Below are 24,460 nucleotides of genomic sequence, written 5' to 3' on the forward strand. Positions count from 1 at the left end.
GACAACATACTAAAATATGACATTTTTTCAAATTTTGGACAACATACTATGTCTCCCATGCCTTACTTAATATAATTTTTTTCATGTTTTACTATACTATAACATTTTTGTGTGTCAAAAATGTCATGTGTTTAAAATCACAACCTGTTTTTTAAGGCATGGGAGCAATAGGGGGAGCATACCAGGTACACCTCAGAAGACCCCAGACCTGGAATCGATCCCGTACTTTCTGTCTTTATGTCTTACAGTCAAATGTCCTAAATGACACAAAATTGTGTGTGTCGTCCAAAACGTGACAAAAATGTCATAGTTTAGTATTTCGCCCAAAAAGTCACTAAAATGTCATAGACGACATACTATGACATTTTTGTAAAATTTTGGACGACATACTAATGACATGTAGTTCAGTATACTATGTGTGGGGGTTTTCTCAAAACTGTGGGAGGAATTAGGCAGCAAAATATGGGAGGAAGAGGAATGAAAAGAAAAAGAATAAACGTGCAGTACAATAACCATAGATGCTTGGGCTGCAATGCATTCTAGTGAGAACTAAATATAGTTATATATAATAAATGGTTCATTGCTTAATAAGAATGAAACAGTTTGTGGATTAATCATTTACATCATTTATCAAATATAACCGACTATTTACAGTACCTGTTTCTAAGATGTGGAGATTTACATAATAATATCACTATTCTTACTTTATTAAGAGCCATAGAATAAATAGAATTTTAGCCTTGAAATAAACAAGTAAGAAAAGCTTTATTTAAATCAATTTAAAAACAAAGTTCTGAAACAATACAAAAAATGATCAAACAGAAAAAGATACAAAAGCAACATTAGACAATTTAGAATGAACAGAGATTCAGTGATAATTAGGTAAAGGTTATAAGGCAAAAAAAATTAAAAGTCTTCATAAAGAAAGTTTTCGTTTGAAGGAATAAAGTGAATCTGCAGCTATGACAGTGATCTCTTGCAGATGTTAATCCATACAAGCTTTTCAAAGCTTATTTACATATGAAACACAAAAACTAGAATGTTACAATTCACACATACTTAGTGAAGAAGCACACATACTTTTTTCTCACATAGTGAAAAGCAGGTGACCACTGAAGGTGCTATAGTGATTTCCATCGTCATAAATCCTTGAGTTCTCCCTCAGACGTAAAAACACCACATCTCCGACCTCTAAGTGCAGTGTAGCACCATTAGAAGAAGTCCCATAATGTGAAGGCCGATGTTCATGTGCACTAAAAATGTGCTGTCCATTCTTGACCAACACAGCAGCTGAGGGATGTGAAGATCCATGTGCACCTATGTAGAACTCAAAGTGGTAGGCTCCTCTCACTGGTGCAATGAAAAAACCTGTGGGACATTTTTCTGTCAGTAAATGTAAGTGTAGAATGATGAATGTTTATCACCTTTTGTCACCAAGATTAAAGTCAACATCACCGACAATAAATGTGTTCACCTGTGTTTGGGCTGTAGGCATTTCCAATATTTGTGGCTACATGTCTGAAGACCAGAATAGTGTTTGCGTTAAATGGTCCCGTGGTTCCTGAGCCTGAAGCCAACAGAGAGGCTGAGAAGGCCACCTGTTTGACTGACAGAGACACAAACGTACAGATTTTAATGTAACTGTTACACAAGTGTGATGGTTATTCTAATGAGCCAATTTCTGAACTTACAAACCTTCTCTGTCTCTCATCAGAGCCTCCACCTGGTTTTCTGTCACATTGGTCTTAACTTTAACAGCAGTCAGTTCTCCTGCCTGTTCTGAAATGACATGAATCATAAAATAAGCAATGAGAAATAAACAACAAATATATACACAAGTAAATGTTTGCGTTGGCAAATATAAATGGTTTAACAAATCACAGCATATGATGCAGAAAAACAGAAATAAAATGCTGTACATATGCCAGTACATGTGTATACAGAAACATGACTGATTTTAACAATAGAGAAAATAAATTGGTCAAAACGTTGTAGGCTGTCAATGTCACGTCTACAGATAACATTGTGCCACCTCATCCAAATGTATAAGCGATACTTCCTACTGTCTTAGTCCACCATTAGCTTTGCTGCTCTCGCAATGCTATAACAACCATACATTATCATTTTTTGTCCTTCGCTTTATTAGAAACACATGTATGCAACTTTAAAACAACACCTTTTTCATGTGATTAGGTTTGTCGCACGACCTGGGCGCTCTTAAACCTGGAGGAGAACATGCATTCTATGCACATGTTATATTAAACTCATTAACAGTTTGCTAATGTATAAGACGAATGTTCAGTCACATTATTCCAATCCAAATATCAATGATCACAGAATTTGACAGAAATAAATACAACAAAGATGGTAGTTTGGCCCACTACTGTATATAAAAAAAACCTACTCTATGTCTAAGACTAAGAACTGTATAGTAAACTGTAAAATACTTTATTCTAATATGTTTATCAGATACTTGTGCTCTACTTTCCTTTTTATGTACATATACACACATGTATATACAGTATATCTAATTTATTTTCAAAATAATTTAACAAATTCAAAACCTGGTAAATCTAGCTCTTAATAGATTTATTATCAGTTTATTGTTGCTGTAAAAATATGTGCTATAAACAAACCTTGGACCTGTTGCTGCACCTGGTTCAGCTGAGTCTTCTGCACCTCTAGTTCTCTCAACTTGACTGCTTGTACTAGGGAAATTGTGAACGGTTATGTGGTCAAACAATTACTTAAAATTCCTTGTGAATATATTTGGTAAATCTGGGTTTTTAAAGTATTGATTATTGGTGGAAAATATGTGCTATAAACAAACCTAGGTCCTGTTGCTTCAGTTCTCCCAACTTGGCTGCTTGTGCTGGGAACATTTTAAAAGGTTAAATGATCAAATTTATGTCAATATCTTAGCACATAAATCTGGTGAAACAAACTGTCCAGCCTGTTCACATACAACTTTACCTTCATTCTCTCTCTGTAGGTGTCTCAGCTCTACCTTCTGCTCAGCCAACATGGAGCTCATCTCTCTCAGCACAGCATGGATGTCTTGTGGACAGGTCGGTCTCTGGTAAGAGACATTTGCAGATTTCCTTCCCTGGTAATCAGCTTGTTCTCCATGAGGAATAATGTCATTGTCAGACTCTGACGGAGGTTCAGCTGTAGAGAAAGAGCAGAACAGCAGCAGTGGGAAAAACAATGTCACCTCCATTCTTTCACTGGTCTACAAGTCTGGTCTCTGTGGATCTATGTGGTCTTTGTAGATTCTGTTTCTAATCCCATCCTTAAATAGTGTTTTTTCCAGATCAATCATTAGCAGAACCTGATAAAGAGAAACACGTGCAGGTGATCAACTAGATAACATGTCATCTGGAAAACAACTCTGAAAACACAGCACACAAATTTACATCTACTTGGATTTAGAAATGTAGCGACAAATCCTTGAATAACCAGTACATTCACACTGCTGATGCAGAGACTGCAGATTCTAACAATGTGACGTCTCCTCTGCTCATCCCTCCCTTACCAAAGCAAATCAGCTAAGTATGGTGGCCTTCACATAGCAGAGAGAATCTTGCTCATCTGTTGGTTTGGGCAGGTGCAGACACACAGTGGTGCAAAATGGCAGCCTCCGAGATGCAAGACCCTTCCTTAAAGTACACATAAGGCCATGAAAACCACTTCATTTTAAATGTCAATATTAGCCATTAACAGTAGAGGATAGGCAACAAAACACAACAGTAATATGCTCCTTACCTGTTCAAACATTAATAGTCAGATAACGTGACCTACCTCAGGTTACCTGAAATAAATGAAGGTTTACGAGAAACTAAAGTTAGACAAGTGATAAAACTTATTTTTCTCTCGCTGCTTCCTCAATAAATCAATCAGGGTGATTATATATGGCTTTTGAAGATTTAAAACACACATAAAAAGAACATCCAGTGATAAGCTGCTGTTTATGTGATCTTTGTCCTCACCAACACTGACATTAATTCACGACCAAAACAAACAGCTAATTCAACAAGTCCCAATTTCACAAAACATGAATCTCTCTATTGAAAATGGATCTAAAAAGCAGAACTGGCTCCTGCACAGGGAATTGTGAAGGAGATCAGCTTCTTGCTACTGTGTGTGTGGTGTAGTAAATGTAATGTGGTCTACAGGAGGAGCTCCACAACCATCACAAATGTCTGCGACTATGGCCGAATAAGAATGAAACAGTTTGTGGATTAATCATTTGCATCATTTATAAATTAAACTATTTACAGTACCTGATTCTAAAATGTGGAGATTTACATTATAACACTATTATTATCACTTTTTAAGAGCAATAGAGTGAAAATGCACATCTTAGTCTTTAAGTAAACAAGTAAGAAAACTTTATTTAAATCAATTTAAAAACATCTCACATAGTGAAAAGCAGGTGACCACTGAAGGTGCTATGGTGATTTCCATTGTCATAAATCCTTGTGTTCGCCCACAGACGTAAAAACACCACATCTCCAACCTCTAAGTGCAGTGTAGCACCATTAGAAGAACTCCCATGATGTGAAGGCTGATGTTCATATGCAATAAAAATGTGCTGTCCATTCTTGACCAACACAGCAGCTGAGGCATGTGAAGATCCAGTTGCACCTACGTGGAACTCAAAGTGGTAGGCTCCTCTCACTGGTGCAATGAAAAAACCTGTGGGACATTTTTCTGTAAGTAAATGTAAGTGTAGAATGATGAATGTTTATCACCTTTTGTCACCCAGATTAAAGTCAACATCACCAACAATAAATGTGTTCACCTGTGTTTGGGCTGTAGGCATTTCCAATATTTGTGGGGACATGTCTGAAGACCAGATTAGTGTATGCATTAAATGGTCCTATGTGTCCTGAGCCTGAAGCCAACAGAGAGGCTGAGAAGGCCACCTGTTTGACTGACAGAGACACAAATGTACAGATTTTAATGTAACTGTTACACAAGTGTGATGGTTATTCTAATGAGCCAATTTCTGAACTTACAAACCTTCTCTGTCTCTCATCAGAGCCTCCACCTGGTTTTCTGTCACATTGGTCTTAACTTTAACAGCAGTCAGTTCTCCTGCCTGTGCTGAAATGGCATGAATCATAAAATAAGCAATGAGATATAAACAACAAATATATACACAAGTAAAAGTTTGCTTTGGCAAATAAAAATGGTTTAACAAATCACAGCATATGATGCAGAAAAACAGAAATAAAATGCTGTACATATGCTAGTACACGTGTATACAGAAACATGACTGATTTTAACAATAGAGAAAATAAACTGGCCAAAACGTTGTAGGATGTCAATGTCACGTCTACAGATAACATTGTGCCACCTCATCCAAATGTATAAGCGATACTTCCTAACAATATGCAGTACTGTCTTAGTCCACCATTAGCTTTGCTGCTCTCGCAATGCTATAACAACCATACATTATCATTTTTTGTCCTTCGCTTTATTAGAAACACATGTATGCAACTTTAAAACAACACCTTTTTCATGTGATTAGGTTTGTCGCACGACCTGGGCGCTCTTAAACCTGGAGGAGAACATGCATTCTATGCACATGTTATATTAAACTCATTAACAGTTTGCTAATGTATAAGACAAATGTTCAGTCACATTATTCCAATCCAAATATCAATGATCACAGAATTTGACAGAAATAAATACAACAAAGATGGTAGTTTGGCACACTACTGTATATAAAAAACTACTCTATTTCTAAAACCACGCACTGTATAGGAAACTGTAAAATACTTTATTCTAATATGTTTATCAGATACTTTTGTTCTACTTTCCTTTTTATGTACATATACACACATGTATATACAGTATATCTAATTTATGTTCAAAATAATTTAACAAATTCAAAACCTGGTAAGTCTAGCTCTTAATAGATTTATTATCAGTTTATTGTTGCTGTAAAAATATGTGCTATAAACAAACCTTGGACCTGTTGCTGCACCTGGTTCAGCTGAGTCTTCTGCACCTCCAGTTCTTTCAACTTGACTGCTTGTACTAGGGAAATTGTGAAAGGTTATGTGATCAAACAAAATTCTTAAAATTCTTTGTAAATATATTTGGTAAAAAGGGGTTTTTAAAGTATTGATTATTAATGGTAAATATGTGCTATAAACAAACCTTGGACCTGTTGCTGCACCTGGTTCAGCTGAGTCTTCTGCACCTCAAGTTCTTTTGACTTGACTGCTTGTGCAAGGAAAATTGTGATCAAACAAAATTCTAAAAATTCTAAAAATGATTTGTAAATCTATTTGGTAAATATGGGTTTTTAAAATATTGATTATTGGTGGAAAATATGTGCTATTAACAAACCTTGGACCTGTTGCTTCAGTTCTCCCAACTTGGCTGCTTGTGCTGGGAACATTTTAAAAGGTTAAATGATCAAATGTTTAGCAAACACATCTGTCCTTTATGTTTGAACTGTTGTGACATCTTAGCACATAAATATGGTGAAACAAACTGTCCAGCCTGTTCACATACAACTTTACCTTCATTCTCTCTCTGTAGGTGTCTCAGCTCTACCTTCTGCTAAGCCAACATGGAGCTCATCTCTCTCAGCACAGCATGGATGTCTTGTGGACAGGTCGGTCTCTGGTAAGAGACATTTGCAGATTTCCTTCCCTGGTAATCAGCTTGTTCTCCACCAGGAATAATGTCATTGTCAGACTCTGACGGAGGTTCAGCTGTAGAGAGAGAGCAGAACAGCAGCAGTGGGAAAAACAATGTCACCTCCATTCTTTCACTGGTCTACAAGTCTGGTCTCTGTGGATCTATGTGGTCTTTGTAGATTCTGTTTCTAATCCCATCCTTAAATAGTGTTTTTTCCAGATCAATCATTAGCAGAACCTGATAAACAGAAACACGTGAAGGTGATCAACTAGATAACATGTCATCTGGAAAACAACTCTGAAAACACAGCACACAAATTTACATCTACTTGGATTTAGAAATGTAGCGACAAATCCTTGAATAACCAGTTCATTCACACTGCTGATGCAGAGACTGCAGATTCTAACAATGTGACGTCTCCTCTGCTCATCCCTCCCTCACCAAAGCAAATCAGCTAAGTATGGTGGCCTAATATTCAGATAACGTGACCTGCCTCAGGTTAACTGAAATAAATGAAGGTTTACGAGAAACTAAAGTTAGACAAGTGATAAAACTTCTTTTTCTCTCGCTGCTTCCTCAATAAATCAATCAGGATGATTAAATATGGCTTTTTAAGATTTAAAACACAAATAAAAAGAACATCCAGTGATAAGCTGCTGTTTATGTGATCTTTGTCCTCACCAACACTGACATTAATTCACGACCAAAACAAACAGCTAATTCAACAAGTCCCAATTTCACAAAACATGAACCTCTCCATTGAAAATGGATCTAAAAAGCAGAACTGGCTCCTGCCCAGGGAATTGTGAAGGAGATCAGCTTCTTGCTACTGTGTGTGTGGTGTAGTAAATGTAATGTGGTCTACAGGAGGAGCTCCACAACCATCACAAATGTCTGCGACTATGGCTGAATAAGAATGAAACAGTTTGTGGATTAATCATTTGCATCATTTATCAAATAAAACTATTTACAGTACCTGATTCTAAAATGTTGAGATTTACATCATATCACTATTATTATCACTTTTTAAGAGCCTTAGAGTGAAAATGCACATTTTAGTCTTTAAGTAAACAAGTAAGAAAAGCTTTATTTAAATCAATTTAAAAACAAAGCTCTGAAACAATACAAAACGTGATCAAACAGAAAAATATACAAAAGCAACATTAGACAATTTAGAATGAACAGAGATTCAGTGATTATTAGGTAAAGGTTATAAGGCAAAAAAAATTAAAAGTGTTCATAAAGAAAATTTTCTTTTGAAGGAACAAAAATGAGACAGTGACAGTGAGCTCTTAGATGTTAATCCATACAAGCTTTTTAAGCTTATTTACATAGAAATTTGAAACACAAAAACTAGAATGTTACAATTCACACAAACTTAGTGAAAAAGCACACATACTTTTTCCATCTCACATAGTGAAAAGCAGGTGACCACTGAAGGTGCTATGGTGATTTTGACTGTCATAAATCCTTGAGTTCTCGCACAGACGTAAAAACACCACATCTCCGACCTCTAAGAGCAGTGTAGCACCATTAGAAGAACTCCCATAATATGAAGGCTGATGTTCATATGCAAAAAAAATGTTCTGTCCATTCTTGACCAACCAAGCAGCTGAGGGATGTGAAGATCCATGTGCACCTACGTGGAACTCAAAGTGGTAGGCTCCTCTCACTGGTGCAATGAAAAAACCTGTGGGACATTTTTCTGTCAGTAAATGTAAGTGTAGAATGATGAATGTTTATCACCTTTTGTCACCCAGATTGAAGTCAACATCACCAACAATAAATGTGTTCACCTGTGTTTGGGCTGTAGGCATTTCCAATATTTGTGGTGACATGTCTGAAGACCAGATTAGTGTGTGCATTAAATGGTCCCATGATTCCTTCGCCTGAAGCCAACAGAGAGGCTGAGAAGGCCACCTGTTTGACTGACGGAGACACAAACTTACAGATTTTAATGTAACTGTTACACAAGTGTGATGGTTATTCTAATGAGCCAATTTCTGAACTTACAAACCTTCTCTGTCTCTCATCAGAGCCTCCACCTGGTTTTCTGTCACATTGGTCTTGGCTTTAACAGCAGTCAGTTCTCCTGCCTGTGCTGAAATGGCATGAATCATAAAATAAGCAATGAGATATAAACAACCACTTACCTGTTGCATATTAGAAAAACTTCTCAAAATTTGTTTAAAATTATTTAAATAAATCGCATCATATCATCCAAAACAAAAATGCCGTACACATGTACACCAAATGTAAAATGTTTTTGTTTTTTTAATTAATAAAATGAAATAGAACAACCAAAAAAACCATGACAGCTCTTAACCCATAGAGAAAAGAAATTGAACAATAAGTTGGAGGAAGAAGCGGAACTTAATAGTGCGTACAGATAATAGACATCATTCAAATGTATAAGCTATACCTCCTAATAACCTATTGTATAAGATACTATATATAATTACAAAATTATACATCGTAAAGTCAACTGTAAAATCCATCCATCTTCTACTGCTTTAACCTCCACATGAGGGTCACGGGGGGGCGGTGCGCCAATCTACAACTAACATAGGGCGATAGGCAGGTTAAAACCTGGACAGTTCGCCAGTCCATCACAGGGACACAAATAGAGACAGACAACCATTTATTCACTCTCACATTCACACATATGGTCATTTTACAGTGTCCAATTTCAACTGTAAAATAAAAAAAATATTATAACATTGGTGGAAAATATGTGCTATAAACAAACCTTGGACCTGTTGCTTCAGCTGGTCCAGCTGAGTCTTCTGCACCTCCACTTCTTTCAACTTGGCTGCTTGTGCTAGGAAATTTATAGAAGGTTAAATGATCAAATTTATGTCAATATCTTAGCACATAAATCTGGTGAAACAAACTGTCCAGCCTGTTCACATACAACTTTACCTTCATTCTCTCTCTGTAGGTGTCTCAGCTCTACCTTCTGCTCAGCCAACATGGAGCTCATCTCTCTCAGCACAGCATGGATGTCTTGTGGACAGGTCGGTCTCTGGTAAGAGACATTTGCAGATTTCCTTCCCTGGTAATCAGCTTGTTCTCCACCAGGAATAATGTCATTGTCAGACTCTGACGGAGGTTCAGCTGTAGAGAGAGAGCAGAACAGCAGCAGTGGGAAAAACAATGTCACCTCCATTCTTTCACTGGTCTACAAGTCTGGTCTCTGTGGATCTATGTGGTCTTTGTAGATTCTGTTTCTAATCCCATCCTTAAATAGTGTTTTTTCCAGATCAATCATTAGCAGAACCTGATAAACAGAAACACGTGAAGGTGATCAACTAGATAACATGTCATCTGGAAAACAACTCTGAAAACACAGCACACAAATTTACATCTACTTGGATTTAGAAATGTAGAAACAAATCCTTGAATAACCAGTTCATTCACACTGCTGATGCAGAGACTGCAGATTCTAACAATGTGACGTCTCCTCTGCTCATCCCTCCCTTACCAAAGCAAATCAGCTAAGTATGGTGGCCTTCACATAGCAGAGAGAATCTTGCTCGTCTGTTGGTTTGGGCAGGTGCAGACACACAGTGGTGCAAAATGGCAGCCTCCGAAATGCAAGACCCTTCCTTAAAGTACACATAAGGCCATGAAAACCACTTCATTTTAAATTTCAATATTAGCCATAAACAGAAGAGGATAGGCAACAAAACACAACAGTAATATGCTCCTCACTAGGGGTGGGCGATACTGCAAATTTTGGTATTGATCCGATACCAAGTAATTACAGGGCCAGTATTGCAGATACCGATACCGATACTTTTTACTTGAAAATGCCTGATTATTGAATGATTTTGTACTTTTGCCTTTAATTAATTGATTATGATCATGATAATAATAAAACACAGGACAACGATTTAAGCCAAATAAGAAAATAATATTTATTAACCAAAGTTGCAAACATGAACACAAAACTGGAGTGAAGAGTCAAAAGTGGAATGAAATTCTGCCATATTCAGACTTCAGATTTGAGGGAGGCTGGAAATTTTAATATAAATGTATATTTTTGTGTTCCAGTAAAACAATTAAGATTTATTTCAACTGACTGAATATATGATAATAGTTTAATCTCTCTGCTAAATTACATCTCTGACCACGAATTACACTTTGAAAAACAACATTAATTAATGCTGGAAATAACTTTCACTTCTAGAAATTGCTACCGGGATATTGTTGAGGTTTTTGAAAGGCCTCTGTCACAGCTAGCACTTTCTCTGTTTGACACTGTAAAATAGCTCCACACAGCACTCCTCTTCCTCTCCGCCATCTCACCAGTCCGTCTCTGCTCTGGCTGGCAGGCAGCAGGGGAGGGGCCTAGTGGACCTGAGTGAGCGGACTGAGAGGTGGAGAGGAGCGCTGCGCATGAGGACTGAGAGAGACGCTGCGCTCACACAAACTCTGTGAAGAAATCTGAGTGATTTGCTGAACTTATAGAAGAGAAACTACAACAAAAATATCAATCTCATCACGCTGGTATCGATCCGACACCAATACTCACCTTGGTATCGATACTATCGATATTTGGATCGATCCGCCCACCCCTACTCTTCACCTGTTCAAACATTAATATTCAGATAACGTGACCTACCTCAGGTTAACTGAAATAAATAGAGGTTTACGAGAAACTAAAGTTAGACAAGTGATAAAACTTCTTTTTCTCTCGCTGCTTCCTCAATAAATCAATCAGCGTGATTACATATGGCTTTTGAAGATTTAAAACACAAATAAAAAGAACATCCAGTGATAAGCTGCTGTTTATGTGATCTTTGTCCTCACCAACACTGACATTAATTCACGACCAAAACAAACAGCTAATTCAACAAGTCCCAATTTCACAAAACATGAATCTCTCTATTGAAAATGGATCTAAAAAGCAGAACTGGCTCCTGCACAGGGAATTGTGAAGGAGATCAGCTTCTTGCTACTGTGTGTGTGTGGTGTAGTAAATGTAATGTGGTCTACAGGAGGAGCTCCACACCCATCACAAATGTCTGCGACTATGGCCGAATAAGAATGAAACAGTTTGTGGATTAATCATTTGCATCATTTATCAAATAAAACTATTTACAGTACCTGATTCTAAAATGTTGAGATTTTCATCATATCACTATTATTATCACTTTTTAAGAGCCATAGAGTGAAAATGCACATTTTAGTCTTTAAGTAAACAAGTAAGAAAAGCTTTATTTAAATCAATTTAAAAACAAATGTAAAAACATCTCACATAGTGAAAAGCAGGTGACCACTGAAGGTGCTATGGTGATTTATATTGTCAAAAATCCTTGTGTTCTCCCACAGACGTAAAAACACCACATCTCCGACCTCTAAGTGCAGTGTAGCACCATTAGAAGAACTCCCAAAATGTGAAGGCTGATGTTCATATGCAACAAAAATGTGCTGTCCATTCTTGACCAACACAACACCTGAGGGATGTGAAGATCCATGTGCACCTATGTAGAACTCAAAGTGGTAGGCTCCTCTCACTGGTGCAATGAAAAAACCTGTGGGACATTTTTCTGTCAGTAAATGTAAGTGTAGAATGATGAATGTTTATCACCTTTTGTCACCCAGATTAAAGTCAACATCACCAACAATAAATGTGTTCACCTGTGTTTGGGCTGTAGGCATTTCCAATATTTGTGGCGACATGTCTGAAGACCAGATTAGTGTGTGCATTAAATGGTCCCATGGTTCCTGAGCCTGAAGCCAACAGAGAGGCTGAGAAGGCCACCTGTTTGACTGACAGAGACACAAACGTACAGATTTTAATGTAACTGTTACACAAGTGTGATGGTTATTCTAATGAGCCAATTTCTGAACTTACAAACCTTCTCTGTCTCTCATCAGAGCCTCCACCTGGTTTTCTGTCACATTGGTCTTAACTTTAACAGCAGTCAGTTCTCCTGCCTGTGCTGAAATGGCATGAATCATAAAATAAGCAATGAGATATAAACAACAAATATATACACAAGTAAAAGTTTGCTTTGGCAAATAAAAATGGTTGACAAATCACAGCATATGATGCAGAAAAACAGAAATAAAATGCTGTACATATGCCAGTACATGTGTTTATTAGAACACATCCAGAAGATACAGGAAACATGTATGCAACTTTAAAGCGGACATATTATACCCTATTTCTCCAAGTTAAACTAGTTCCCTGGTGTCCTAATGAACATGTCTGTGACATGCTTTGGTCAAAATACCATAAGGATGAAGCACCATAGCAGTTCAATAACCCTGCCAAAACCGCCCCTTTCAGAACGCCTGGTCCCTTTACATGCAAATAAGACACAGGCAAACACACACCCACTTCTTCCAGGGGGTTTCTGATTTGTCCTCTTTACAGCGCTCGCTCGCTCAGCTCCTGTTCCCTCCGCTCCATTCCTCTCCCCCTCCCTCCACTAGTTCTCTGACAATATCAACATGGCAGTGTGCGCGGAAAACAGCGAGAGTGCCGTCACAGGAAGAGACGTCCAACACAAGGATCAAGCCGAACACTGCCGAACTGTAAATCAGTTAAAAAGACTTAGGGACAGCACCGCTGATCGCCAGCGGCGAGCTGCATAAACTGCCGCTGTATGTGACTCTATCAGACTGAGTCTGTGCTCCGGTCATGGAGGACGTACTGAACAAATATTTTAAATTAGGACGTGTCAGAATGGTCAGTTATGTTCTGCTCTATTTGACCTCTTCTTAAAAATGTGTGTGTTTGTACGTCGGTGAAATACGGTCGCTGACTAAATACGGCGACCGCTGGCCGCAGTCTGTTACGAAGTGGTGCGAACACACGAACACACGTTTGCTGACTTTATCCGGCACATTAGCTTCATATATAAAATCCTCTGAGGCTGGAAGTTTGTGTAAAACACTGTGCTCCACTGTGCAGCCACGAACAGCACACTTGTCCCTCCGCGTTGACATAATACCGCTCTTCCTCCCTCGCCTGCACTCTAGCATTTTATAGGGACAAGGTGGAGCTAAGGTGGAGCTCTCGAAGTAAACTTACTGGTGGGGTGGTAACATCCGCGGTGAAATGCACATGCTGCCGTCATAAGTGCAGGGAATTCAACATTGCGTGTTTTATCGCCTATACTTACACTAAGGGGGACCACGAAAAAATGACTGAGTATTCTTTTTCCACACTTTGGCGACTGGTAGGGCCTCCAGAGTCCCAAATATAAGTATTAAAATGGTTAAAAAGTTGATTTTGCATAATATGTCCACTTTAAAACAACACATTTTTCATGTGGTTAGGTTTGTAGCACGACCTGGGCTCTCTTAAACCTGGAGGAGAAAGGCATTCTATACACATGTTATATTAAACTCTTCAACAGTTTGCTAACTTTCAGTCACACAGAATTTGACAGAAATAAATACAACAAAGCTTTTACACACTACTGTATATAATATATATATATATATACATAGTTTTTTATAATTTCCTTTTTATGTACATAAACAGCACATTTCTTAACAGTATATCTAATGTATGTTCAAAATAATTGAAGTCTAGCTCTTAATAGATGTTTGTTATTGCTGTAAAAAAAATGTGCTATATATACAAACCTTGGACCTGTTGCTGCACCTGGTTCAGCTGAGTCTTCTGCACCTCCACTTCTTTCAACTTGGCTGCTTGTACTAGGGAAATTGTGAAAGGTCATGTGATCAAACAAAATTCTTAAAATTCATTGTAAATATATTTGGTAAAAAGGGGTTTTTAAAGTATTGATTATTGGTGGAAAATATGTGCTATGAACAAACCTTGGACCTGTTGCTTCAGCTGGTCCAGCTGTGTCTTCTGCACCTCCACTTCTTTCAACTTGGCTGCTTGTGCTAGGAAAGTTATAGAAGGTTAAATAATCAAATTTATGTCAATATCTTAGCACATAAATCTGGTGAAACAAACTGTCCAGCCTGTTCACATACAACTTTACCTTCATTCTCTCTCTGTAGGTGTCTCAGCTCTACCTTCTGCTCAGCCAACATGGAGCTCATCTCTCTCAGCACAGCATGGATGTCTTGTGGACAGGTCGGTCTCTGGTAAGAGACATTTGCAGATTTCCTTCCCTGGTAATCAGCTTGTTCTCCACGAGGAATAATGTCATTGTCAGACTCTGACGGAGGTTCAGCTGTAGAGAGAGAGCAGAACAGCAGCAGTGGGAAAAACAATGTCACCTCCATTCTTTCACTGGTCTACAAGTCTGGTCTCTGTGGATCTATGTGGTCTTTGTAGATTCTGTTTCTAATCCCATCCTTAAATAGTGTTTTTTCCAGATCAATCATTAGCAGAACCTGATAAACAGAAACACGTGAAGGTGATCAACTAGATAACATGTCATCTGGAAAACAACTCTGAAAACACAGCACACAAATTTACATCTACTTGGATTTAGAAATGTAGCGACAAATCCTTGAATAACCAGTTCATTCACACTGCTGATGCAGAGACTGCAGATTCTAACAATGTGACGTCTCCTCTGCTCATCCCTCCCTTACCAAAGCAAATCAGCTAAGTATAGTGGCCTTCACATAGCAGAGAGAATCTTGCTCGTCTTTTGGTTTGGGCAGGTGCAGACACACAGTGGTGCAAAATGGCAGCCTCCGAAATGCAAGATCCTTCCTTAAAGTACACATAAGGCCATGAAAACCACTTCATTTTAAATGTCAATATTAGCCATTAACTGTAGAGGATAGGCAACAAAACACAACAGTAATATGCTCCTCACTAGGGGTGGGCGATACTGCAAATTTTGGGATTGATCCGATACCAAGTAATTACAGGGCCAGTATTGCGGATACCGATACCGATACTTTTTACTTGAAAATGCCTGATTATTGAATGATTTTGTACTTTTGCCTTTAATTAATTGATTATGATTATGATAATAATAAAACACAGGACAACGATTTAAGCCAAATAAGAAAATAATATTTATTAACCAAAGTGAGCATAAACATGAACACAAAACTGGAGTGAAGAGTCAAAAGTGGAATGAAATTCTGCCATATTCATACTTCAGATTTGAGGGAGGCTGGACATTTTAATATAAGTGTATATTTTTGAGTTCCAGTAAAACAATTAAGATTTATTTCAACTGACTGAATATATGATAATAGTTTAATCTCTCTGCTAAATTACATCTCTGACCACCAATTACACTTTGAAAAACAACATTAATTAATGCTGGAAATAACTTTCACTTCTAGAAATTGCTACCTGGATATTGTTGAGATTTTTGAAAGGCCTCTGTCACAGCTAGCACTTTCTCTGTCTGACACTGTAAAATAGCTCCACACAGCACTCCTCTTCCTCTCCGCCATCTCACCAGTCCGTCTCTGCTCTGGCTGGCAGGCAGCAGGGGAGGGGCCTAGTGGACCTGAGTGAGCGGACTGAGAGGTGGAGAGGAGCGCTGCGCATGAGGACTGAGAGAGACGCTGCGCTCACACAAACTCTGTGAAGAAATCTGAGTGATTTGCTGAACTTATAGAAGAGAAACTACAACAAAAATATCGATCTCATCACGCTGGTATCGATCCGACACCAATACTCACCTTGGTATCGATACTATCGATATTTGGATCGATCCGCCCACCCCTACTCCTCACCTGTTCAAACATTAATAGTCAGATAACGTGACCTACCTCAGGTTAACTGAAATAAATGAAGGTTTACGAGAAACTAAAGTTAGACAAGTGATAAAACTTCTTTTTCTCTCACTGCTTCCTCAATAAATCAATCAGCGTGATTATATATGGCTTTTGAAGATTTAAAACACAAATAAAAAGAACATCCAGTGATAAGCTGCTGTTTATGTGATCTTTGTCCTCACCAACACTGACATTAATTCACGACCAAAACAAACAGCTAATTCAACAAGTCCCAATTTCACAAAACATGAATCTCTCCATTGAAAATGGATCTAAAAAGCAGAACTGGCTCCTGCACAGGGAATTGTGAAGGAGATCAGCTTCTTGCTACTGTGTGTGTGGTGTAGTAAATGTAATGTGGTCTACAGGAGGAGCTCCACAACCATCACAAATGTCTGCGACTATGGCCGAATAAGAATGAAACAGTTTGTGGATTAATCATTTGCATCATTTATCAAATAGAACTATTTACAGTACCTGATTCTAAAATGTTGAGATTTTCATCATATCACTATTATTATCACTTTTTAAGAGCCATAGAGTGAAAATGCACATCTTAGTCTTTAAGTAAACTAGTAAGAAAAGCTTTATTTAAATCAATTTAAAAACAAATTTAAAAACATCTCACATAGTGAAAAGCAGGTGACCACTGAAGGTGCTATGGTGATTTCCATCGTCATAAATCCTTGAGTTCGCTAACAGACGTAAAAACACCACATCTCCGACCTCTAAGTGCAGTGTAGCACCATTAGAAGAACTCCCATGATGTGAAGGCTGATGTTCATATGCAATAAAAATGTGCTGTCCATTCTTGACCAACCAAGCAGCTGAGGCATGTGAAGATCCCTGTGCACCTACGTGGAACTCAAAGTGGTAGGCTCCTCTCACTGGTGCAATGAAAAAACCTGTGGGACATTTTTCTGTCAGTAAATGTAAGTGTAGAATGATGAATGTTTATCACCTTTTGTCACCCAGATTAAAGTCAACATCACCAACAATAAATGTGTTCACCTGTGTTTGGGCTGTAGGCATTTCCAATATTTGTGGTGACATGTCTGAAGACCAGATTAGTGTGTGCATTAAATGGTCCTGTGTGTCCTGCGCCTGAAGCCAACAGAGAGGCTGAGAAGGCCACCTGTTTGACTGACAGAGACACAAACGTACAGATTTTAATGTAACTGTTACACAAGTGTGATGGTTATTCTAATGAGCCAATTTCTGAACATACAAACCTTCTCTGTCTCTCATCAGAGCCTCCACCTGGTTTTCTGTCACATTGGTCTTGGCTTTAACAGCAGTCAGTTCTCCTGCCTGTGCTGAAATGACATGAATCATAAAATAAGCAATGAGAAATAAACAACAAATATTTACAGAAGTAAAAGTTTGCTTTGGCAAAGAAAAATGGTTGACAAATCACAGCATATGATGCAGAAAAACAGAAATAAAATGCTGTACATATGCTAGTACATCCAGAAGATACAGGAAACATGTATGCAACTTTAAAACAACACATTTTTCATGTGGTTAGGTTTGTAGCATGACCTGGGCTCTCTTAAACCTGGAGGAGAAAGGCATTCTATACACATGTTATATTAAACTCATCAACAGTTTGCTAACTTTCAGTCACATTATTGCAATTCAAAAATCAGTGATCACAGAATTAAATACAACAAAGCTTTTACACACTACTGTATATAATATATATTTACATATATACATAGTTTTTTATAATTTCCTTTTTATGTACATAAACAGCACATTTCTTAACAGTATATCTAATGTATGTTCAAAATAATTGAAGTCTAGCTCTTAATAGATGTTTGTTATTGCTGTAAAAAAATGTGCTATAAACAAACCTTGGACCTGTTGCTGCACCTGGTTCAGCTGAGTCTTCTGCACCTCCAGTTCTTTCAACTTGGCTGCTTGTACTAGGGAAATTGTGAAAGGTCATGTGATCAAACAAAATTCTTAAAATTCATTGTAAATATATTTGGTAAAAAGGGGTTTTTAAAGTATTGATTATTGGTGGAAAATATGTGCTATAAACAAACCTTGGACCTGTTGCTTCAGCTGGTCCAGCTGAGTCTTCTGCACCTCCACTTCTTTCAACTTGGCTGCTTGTGCTAGGAAAGTTATAGAAGGTTAAATAATCAAATTTATGTCAATATCTTAGCACATAAATCTGGTGAAACAAACTGTCCAGCCTGTTCACATACAACTTTACCTTCATTCTCTCTCTGTAGGTGTCTCAGCTCAATTTATTCACTCTTACATTCACACATATGGTCATTTTACAGTGTCCAATTTCAACTGTAAAATACTTTTAAAAAATGATTTTGTAAATATATTTGGTAAATCTGGGGTTTTAAAACATTGATTCTGGTAAATATGTGCTATAAACAAACCTTGGACCTGTTGCTTCAGCTGGTCCAGCTGAGTCTTCTGCACCTCCACTTCTTTCAACTTGGCTGCTTGTGCTAGGAAATTTATAGAAGGTTAAATGATCAAATTTATGTCAATATCTTGGCACATAAATCTGGTGAAACAAACTGTCCAGCCTGTTCACATACAACTTTACCTTCATTCTCTCTCTGTAGGTGTCTCAGCTCTACCTTCTGCTCAGCCAACATGGAGCTCATCTCTCTCAGCACAGCATGGATGTCTTGTGGACAGGTCGGTCTCTGGTAAGAGACATTTGCAGATTTCCTTCCCTGGTAATCAGCTTGTTCTCCACGAGGAATAATGTCATTGTCAGACTCTGACGGAGGTTCAGCTGTAGAGAGAGAGCAGAACAGCAGCAGTGGGAAAAACAATGTCACCTCCATTCTTTCACTGGTCTACAAGTCTGGTCTCTGTGGATCTATGTGGTCTTTGTAGATTCTGTTTCTAATCCCATCCTTAAATAGTGTTTTTTCCAGATCAATCATTAGCAGAACCTGATAAACAGAAACACGTGAAGGTGATCAACTAGATAACATGTCATCTGGAAAACAACTCTGAAAACACAGCACACAAATTTACATCTACTTGGATTTAGAAATGTAGCGACAAATCCTTGAATAACCAGTTCATTCACACTGCTGATGCAGAGACTGCAGATTCTAACAATGTGACGTCTCCTCTGCTCATCCCTCCCTTACCAAAGCAAATCAGCTAAGTATGGTGGCCTTCACATAGCAGAGAGAATCTTGCTCGTCTGTTGGTTTGGGCAGGTGCAGACACACAGTGGTGCAAAATGGCAGCCTCCGAAATGCAAGATCCTTCCTTAAAGTACACATAAGGCCATGAAAACCACTTCATTTTAAATGTCAATATTAGCCATTAACTGTAGAGGATAGGCAACAAAACACAACAGTAATATGCTCCTCACTAGGGGTGGGCGATACTGCAAATTTTGGGATTGATCCGATACCAAGTAATTACAGGGCCAGTATTGCGGATACCGATACCGATACTTTTTACTTGAAAATGCCTGATTATTGAATGATTTTGTACTTTTGCCTTTAATGAATTGATTATGATTATGATAATTATAAAACACAGGACAACGATTTAAGCCAAATAAGAAAATAATATTTATTAACCAAAGTTGCAAACATGAACACAAAACTGGAGTGAAGAGTCAAAAGTGGAATGAAATTCTGCCATATTCATACTTCAGATTTGAGGGAGGCCGGAAATTTTAATATAAGTGTATATTTTTGTGTTCCAGTAAAACAATTAAGATTTATTTCAACTGACTGAATATATGATAATAGTTTAATCTCTCTGCTAAATTACATCTCTGACCACCAATTACACTTTGAAAAACAACATTAATTAATGCTGGAAATAACTTTCACTTCTAGAAATTGCTACCGGGATATTGTTGAAGTTTTTGAAAGGCCTCTGTCACAGCTAGCACTTTCTCTGTCTGACACTGTAAAATAGCTCCACACAGCACTCCTCTTCCTCTCCGCCATCTCACCAGTCCGTCTCTGCTCTGGCTGGCAGGCAGCAGGGGAGGGGCTTAGTGGACCTGAGTGAGCGGACTGAGAGGTGGAGAGGAGCGCTGCGCATGAGGACTGAGAGAGACGCTGCGCTCACACAAACTCTGTGAAGAAATCTGAGTGATTTGCTGAACTTATAGAAGAGAAACTACAACAAAAATATCGATCTCATCACGCTGGTATCGATCCGACACCAATACTCACCTTGGTATCGATACTATCGATATTTGGATCGATCCGCCCACCCCTACTCCTCACCTGTTCAAACATTAATATTCAGATAACGTGACCTACTTCAGGTTAACTGAAATAAATGAAGGTTTACGAGAAACTAAAGTTAGACAAGTGATAAAACTTATTTTTCTCTCACTGCTTCCTCAATAAATCAATCAGGGGGATTACATATGGCTTTTGAAGATTTAAAACACAAATAAAAAGAACATCCAGTGATAAGCTGCTGTTTATGTGATCTTTGTCCTCACCAACACTGACATTAATTCACGACCAAAACAAACAGCTAATTCAACAAGTCCCAATTTCACAAAACATGAATCTCTCCATTAAAAATGGATCTAAAAAGCAGAAGTGGCTCCTGCACAGGGAATAGTGAAGGAGATCAGCTTCTTGCTACTGTGTGTGTGTGGTGCAGTAAATGTAATGTGGTCTACAGGAGGAGCTCCACAACCATCACAAATGTCTGCGACTATGGCCGAATAAGAATGAAACAGTTTGTGGATTAATCATTTGCATCATTTATCAAATAGAACTATTTACAGTACCTGATTCTAAAATGTTGAGATTTACATCATATCACTATTATTATCACTTTTTAAGAGCCATAGGGTGAAAATGCACATTTTAGTCTTTAAGTAAACAAGAAAAGCTTTATTTAAATCAATTTAAAAACATCTCACATAGTGAAAAGCAGGTGACCACTGAAGGTGCTATGGTGATTTTCACTGTCAAAAATCCTTGTGTTCAACCACAGACGTAAAAACACCACATCTCCGACCTCTAAGTGCAGTGTAGCACCATTAGAAGAACTCCCATAATGTGAAGGCTGATGTTCATATGCAATAAAAATGTGCTGTCCATTCTTGACCAACACAGCAGCTGAGGGATGTGAAGATCCATGTGCACCTATGTAGAACTCAAAGTGGTAGGCTCCTCTCACTGGTGCAATGAAAAAACCTGTGGGACATTTTTCTGTCAGTAAATGTAAGTGTAGAATGATGAATGTTTATCACCTTTTGTCACCCAGATTAAAGTCAACATCACCAACAATAAATGTGTTCACCTGTGTTTGGGCTGTAGGCATTTCCAATATTTGTGGTGACATGTCTGAAGACCAGATTAGTGTGTGCATTAAATGGTCCCATGGTTCCTGAGCCTGAAGCCAACAGAGAGGCTGAGAAGGCCACCTGTTTGACTGACGGAGACACAAACGTACAGATTTTAATGTAACTGTTACACAAGTGTGATGGTTATTCTAATGAGCCAATTTCTGAATTTACAAACCTTCTCTGTCTCTCATCAGAGCCTCCACCTGGTTTTCTGTCACATTGGTCTTGGCTTTAACAGCAGTCAGTTCTCCTGCCTGTGCTGAAATGGCATGAATCATAAAATAAGCAATGAGATATAAACAACCACATACCTGTTGCATATTAGAAAAGCTTCTCAATTTCTTTAAAATTATTTAAATAAATCGCATCATATCATCCAAAAAAAAAACTGTACACATGTACACCAAATGTAAAAAAAAAATTTTTTCTTATTATTAATAAAATGAAATAGAACAACTAAAAAAAACATGACGGCTCTTAACCCATAGAGAAAAGAAATTGAACAAGAAGTTGGAGGAAGAAGCGGAACTTAATAGTGCGTACAGATAATAGACATCATTCAAATGTATAAGCTATACCTCCTAATAACATATTGTATAAGATACTATATATAATTACAAAATTATACATCGTAAAGTCAACTGTAAAATCCATCCATCTTCTACCGCTTTAACCTCCACATGAGGGTCACGGGGGGGCGGTGCGCCAATCTACAACTAACATAGGGCGATAGGCGGGTTAAAACCTGGACAGTTCGCCAGTCCATCACAGGGACACAAATAGAGACAGACAACCATTTATTCACTCTCACATTCACACATATGGTCATTTTACAGTGTCCAATTTCAACTGTAAAATAAAAAAAATATTATAACATTGGTGGAAAATATGTGCTATAAACAAACCTTGGACCTGTTGCTTCAGCTGGTCCAGCTGAGTCTTCTGCACCTCCACTTCTTTCAACTTGGCTGCTTGTGCTAGGAAATTTATAGAAGGTTAAATGATCAAATTTATGTCAATATCTTAGCACATAAATCTGGTGAAACAAACTGTCCAGCCTGTTCACATACAACTTTACCTTCATTCTCTCTCTGTAGGTGTCTCAGCTCTACCTTCTGCTCAGCCAACATGGAGCTCATCTCTCTCATTACAGCGTGGATGTCTTGTGGACAGGTCGGTCTCTGGTAAGAGACATTTGCAGATTTCCTTCCCTGGTAATCAGCTTGTTCTCCACGAGGAATAATGTCATTGTCAGACTCTGACGGAGGTTCAGCTGTAGAGAGAGAGCAGAACAGCAGCAGTGGGAAAAACAATGTCACCTCCATTCTTTCACTGGTCTACAAGTCTGGTCTCTGTGGATCTATGTGGTCTTTGTAGATTCTGTTTCTAATCCCATCCTTAAATAGTGTTTTTTCCAGATCAATCATTAGCAGAACCTGATAAACAGAAACACGTGAAGGTGATCAACTAGATAACATGTCATCTGGAAAACAACTCTGAAAACACAGCACACAAATTTACATCTACCTGGATTTAGAAATGTAGCGACAAATCCTTGAATAACCAGTTCATTCACACTGCTGATGCAGAGACTGCAGATTCTAACAATGTGACGTCTCCTCTGCTCATCCCTCCCTTAACAAAGCAAATCAGCTAAGTATGGTGGCCTTCACATAGCAGAGAGAATCTTGCTCGTCTGTTGGTTTGGGCAGGTGCAGACACACAGTGGTGCAAAATGGCAGCCTCCGAAATGCAAGACCCTTCCTTAAAGTATACATAAGGCCATGAAAACCACTTCATTTTAAATGTCAATATTAGCCATTAACAGTAGGGTATGGGCAACAAAACACAACAGTAATTTGCTCCTCACCTGTTCAAACATTAATAGTCAGATAACGTGACCTACCTCAGGTTAACTGGAATAAATGGTTTACGAGAAACTAAAGTTAGACAAGTGATAAAACGTATTTTTCTCTCGCTGCTTCCTCAATAAATCAATCAGCGTGATTATATATGGCTTTTGTAGATTTAAAACACAAATAAAAAGAACATCCAGTGATAAGCTGCTGTTTATGTGATCTTTGTCCTCACCAACACTGACATTAATTCACGACCAAAACAAAAAGTCCTAATTTCAAAATAGATGAACCTCTCCATTGAAAATGGATCTAAATAGCAGAACTGGGTCCTGCCCAGGGAATTGTGATGGAGATCAGCTTCTTGCTACTGTGTGTCTGGTGTGGTAAAAGTAATGTGGTCTACAGGAGGAGCTCCACAATCATCATAAATTGTTATTGAACCTAAAGGATCACCACTCCAAAAAAAAGGTTTTAAGAAGAAAGCTTGCAACATTTAAATATCAGTAAATTCATTGAAGATTGAATCATCAAATGATCACCTGATGCTCATAAATTCTTTGCAGTGTTTTAGATAACAATTATTACACTATTGTGTCATAAATCAATTCAGTGTTATTCTGTGTACATTTCCGCTACAAAATGCAAAACATGCAAAATTGTCTTCATCCTCGTCTCCCTTGAAAGGTCATTGAATATAAATAAATAAATAAATATGTTTTCAATTTTTTGTTTTGTCAATAAGTTTTAAAAGCCATGGCATTTAAATTAAATTAAATTAAATTAAAGTTATTTTCCTTTTATCTGGTGTCACCATTGTTGAGTTTGAATTAACACTGGAACATAGGCTCTCTCTCGGCTTCTTTGTGCTGATGTTGGGCTTAATATTTTAACATTTTATGTCTAAATATCCAGTGTCAGC

The 24,460-nt window shown here is 37.9% G+C and overlaps 4 protein-coding genes across 5 annotated transcripts; all 4 read right to left on the bottom strand.

The window, feature by feature from the left end:
* Window positions 1-746: 746 nt before the first annotated feature.
* Window positions 747-3,220, bottom strand: LOC131468207 (multimerin-2-like). Its single transcript, XM_058642210.1, has 6 exons — window positions 2,974-3,220; window positions 2,831-2,872; window positions 2,637-2,708; window positions 1,696-1,779; window positions 1,475-1,606; window positions 747-1,368 (listed from the first exon to the last, which is right to left on the bottom strand). The coding sequence occupies exons 1-6, from the start codon at window positions 3,218-3,220 to the stop codon at window positions 1,088-1,090; spliced, it is 858 nt and encodes a 285-aa protein (XP_058498193.1). The 3' UTR covers window positions 747-1,087.
* Window positions 3,180-18,989, bottom strand: LOC131468208 (girdin-like). Its single transcript, XM_058642211.1, has 13 exons — window positions 18,929-18,989; window positions 18,763-18,827; window positions 18,575-18,602; window positions 18,402-18,473; window positions 18,207-18,278; window positions 14,269-14,340; window positions 6,364-6,405; window positions 6,172-6,234; window positions 5,977-6,048; window positions 5,026-5,109; window positions 4,805-4,936; window positions 4,422-4,698; window positions 3,180-3,659 (listed from the first exon to the last, which is right to left on the bottom strand). Exons 1-13 carry the CDS (start codon window positions 18,987-18,989, stop codon window positions 3,545-3,547), a joined length of 1,155 nt encoding a protein of 384 aa, XP_058498194.1. The 3' UTR covers window positions 3,180-3,544.
* On the bottom strand, window positions 7,302-10,136 carry LOC131468273 (uncharacterized). 2 transcript variants are annotated; one of them, XM_058642328.1, is made up of 6 exons: window positions 9,583-10,136; window positions 9,410-9,481; window positions 8,678-8,761; window positions 8,457-8,588; window positions 8,304-8,350; window positions 7,302-8,173 (listed from the first exon to the last, which is right to left on the bottom strand). In XM_058642328.1, the coding sequence occupies exons 1-6, from the start codon at window positions 9,827-9,829 to the stop codon at window positions 8,039-8,041; spliced, it is 717 nt and encodes a 238-aa protein (XP_058498311.1). In that variant the 5' UTR covers window positions 9,830-10,136; the 3' UTR covers window positions 7,302-8,038. The 2 variants fall into 2 exon arrangements, with proteins under 2 accessions (XP_058498311.1, XP_058498310.1); XM_058642327.1 differs by having other exon boundaries at window positions 7,302-8,350.
* Window positions 18,722-24,249, bottom strand: LOC131468271 (uncharacterized). Its single transcript, XM_058642325.1, has 7 exons — window positions 22,761-24,249; window positions 22,588-22,659; window positions 21,858-21,941; window positions 21,637-21,768; window positions 21,254-21,530; window positions 18,929-19,614; window positions 18,722-18,827 (listed from the first exon to the last, which is right to left on the bottom strand). Exons 1-6 carry the CDS (start codon window positions 23,005-23,007, stop codon window positions 19,500-19,502), a joined length of 927 nt encoding a protein of 308 aa, XP_058498308.1. The 5' UTR covers window positions 23,008-24,249; the 3' UTR covers window positions 18,722-18,827; window positions 18,929-19,499.
* Between the last annotated feature and the right edge of the window lie 211 nt (window positions 24,250-24,460).

The sequence above is a fragment of the Solea solea genome, chromosome 11, assembly GCF_958295425.1.
Source record: "Solea solea chromosome 11, fSolSol10.1, whole genome shotgun sequence".
Taxonomy (NCBI): Eukaryota; Metazoa; Chordata; class Actinopteri; order Pleuronectiformes; family Soleidae; genus Solea; species Solea solea.

Excerpts from the sequence above, each read along its gene's own strand:
- LOC131468207 (XM_058642210.1), bottom strand. The coding sequence starts at position 3,220 with ATGGAGGTGACATTGTTTTTCCCACTGCTGCTGTTCTGCTCTTTCTCT. Across the intron at positions 2,709-2,830 it reads ACTGAAGCAACAGGACCTAG|TACAAGCAGTCAAGTTGAGA; the intron begins GTTTGTTTATAG and ends CAATTTCCCTAG. Across the intron at positions 1,369-1,474 it reads TGCCTACAGCCCAAACACAG|GTTTTTTCATTGCACCAGTG; the intron begins GTGAACACATTT and ends AATGTCCCACAG.
- LOC131468273 (XM_058642327.1), bottom strand. The coding sequence starts at position 9,829 with ATGGAGGTGACATTGTTTTTCCCACTGCTGCTGTTCTGCTCTCTCTCT. Across the intron at positions 8,762-9,409 it reads GCTGAAGCAACAGGTCCAAG|CACAGGCAGGAGAACTGACT; the intron begins GTTTGTTTATAG and ends ATGCCATTTCAG. Across the intron at positions 8,589-8,677 it reads TCTGATGAGAGACAGAGAAG|TCAAACAGGTGGCCTTCTCA; the intron begins GTTTGTAAGTTC and ends TGTCTCCGTCAG.
- LOC131468208 (XM_058642211.1), bottom strand. The coding sequence starts at position 18,989 with ATGAGCTCCATGTTGGCTGAGCAGAAGGTAGAGCTGAGACACCTACAG. Across the intron at positions 18,828-18,928 it reads CCTACAGAGAGAGAATGAAG|CACAAGCAGCCAAGTTGAAA; the intron begins GTAAAGTTGTAT and ends TAAATTTCCTAG. Across the intron at positions 4,937-5,025 it reads TCTGATGAGAGACAGAGAAG|TCAAACAGGTGGCCTTCTCA; the intron begins GTTTGTAAGTTC and ends TGTCTCTGTCAG.
- LOC131468271 (XM_058642325.1), bottom strand. The coding sequence starts at position 23,007 with ATGGAGGTGACATTGTTTTTCCCACTGCTGCTGTTCTGCTCTCTCTCT. Across the intron at positions 22,660-22,760 it reads CCTACAGAGAGAGAATGAAG|CACAAGCAGCCAAGTTGAAA; the intron begins GTAAAGTTGTAT and ends TAAATTTCCTAG. Across the intron at positions 21,942-22,587 it reads GCTGAAGCAACAGGTCCAAG|CACAGGCAGGAGAACTGACT; the intron begins GTTTGTTTATAG and ends ATGCCATTTCAG.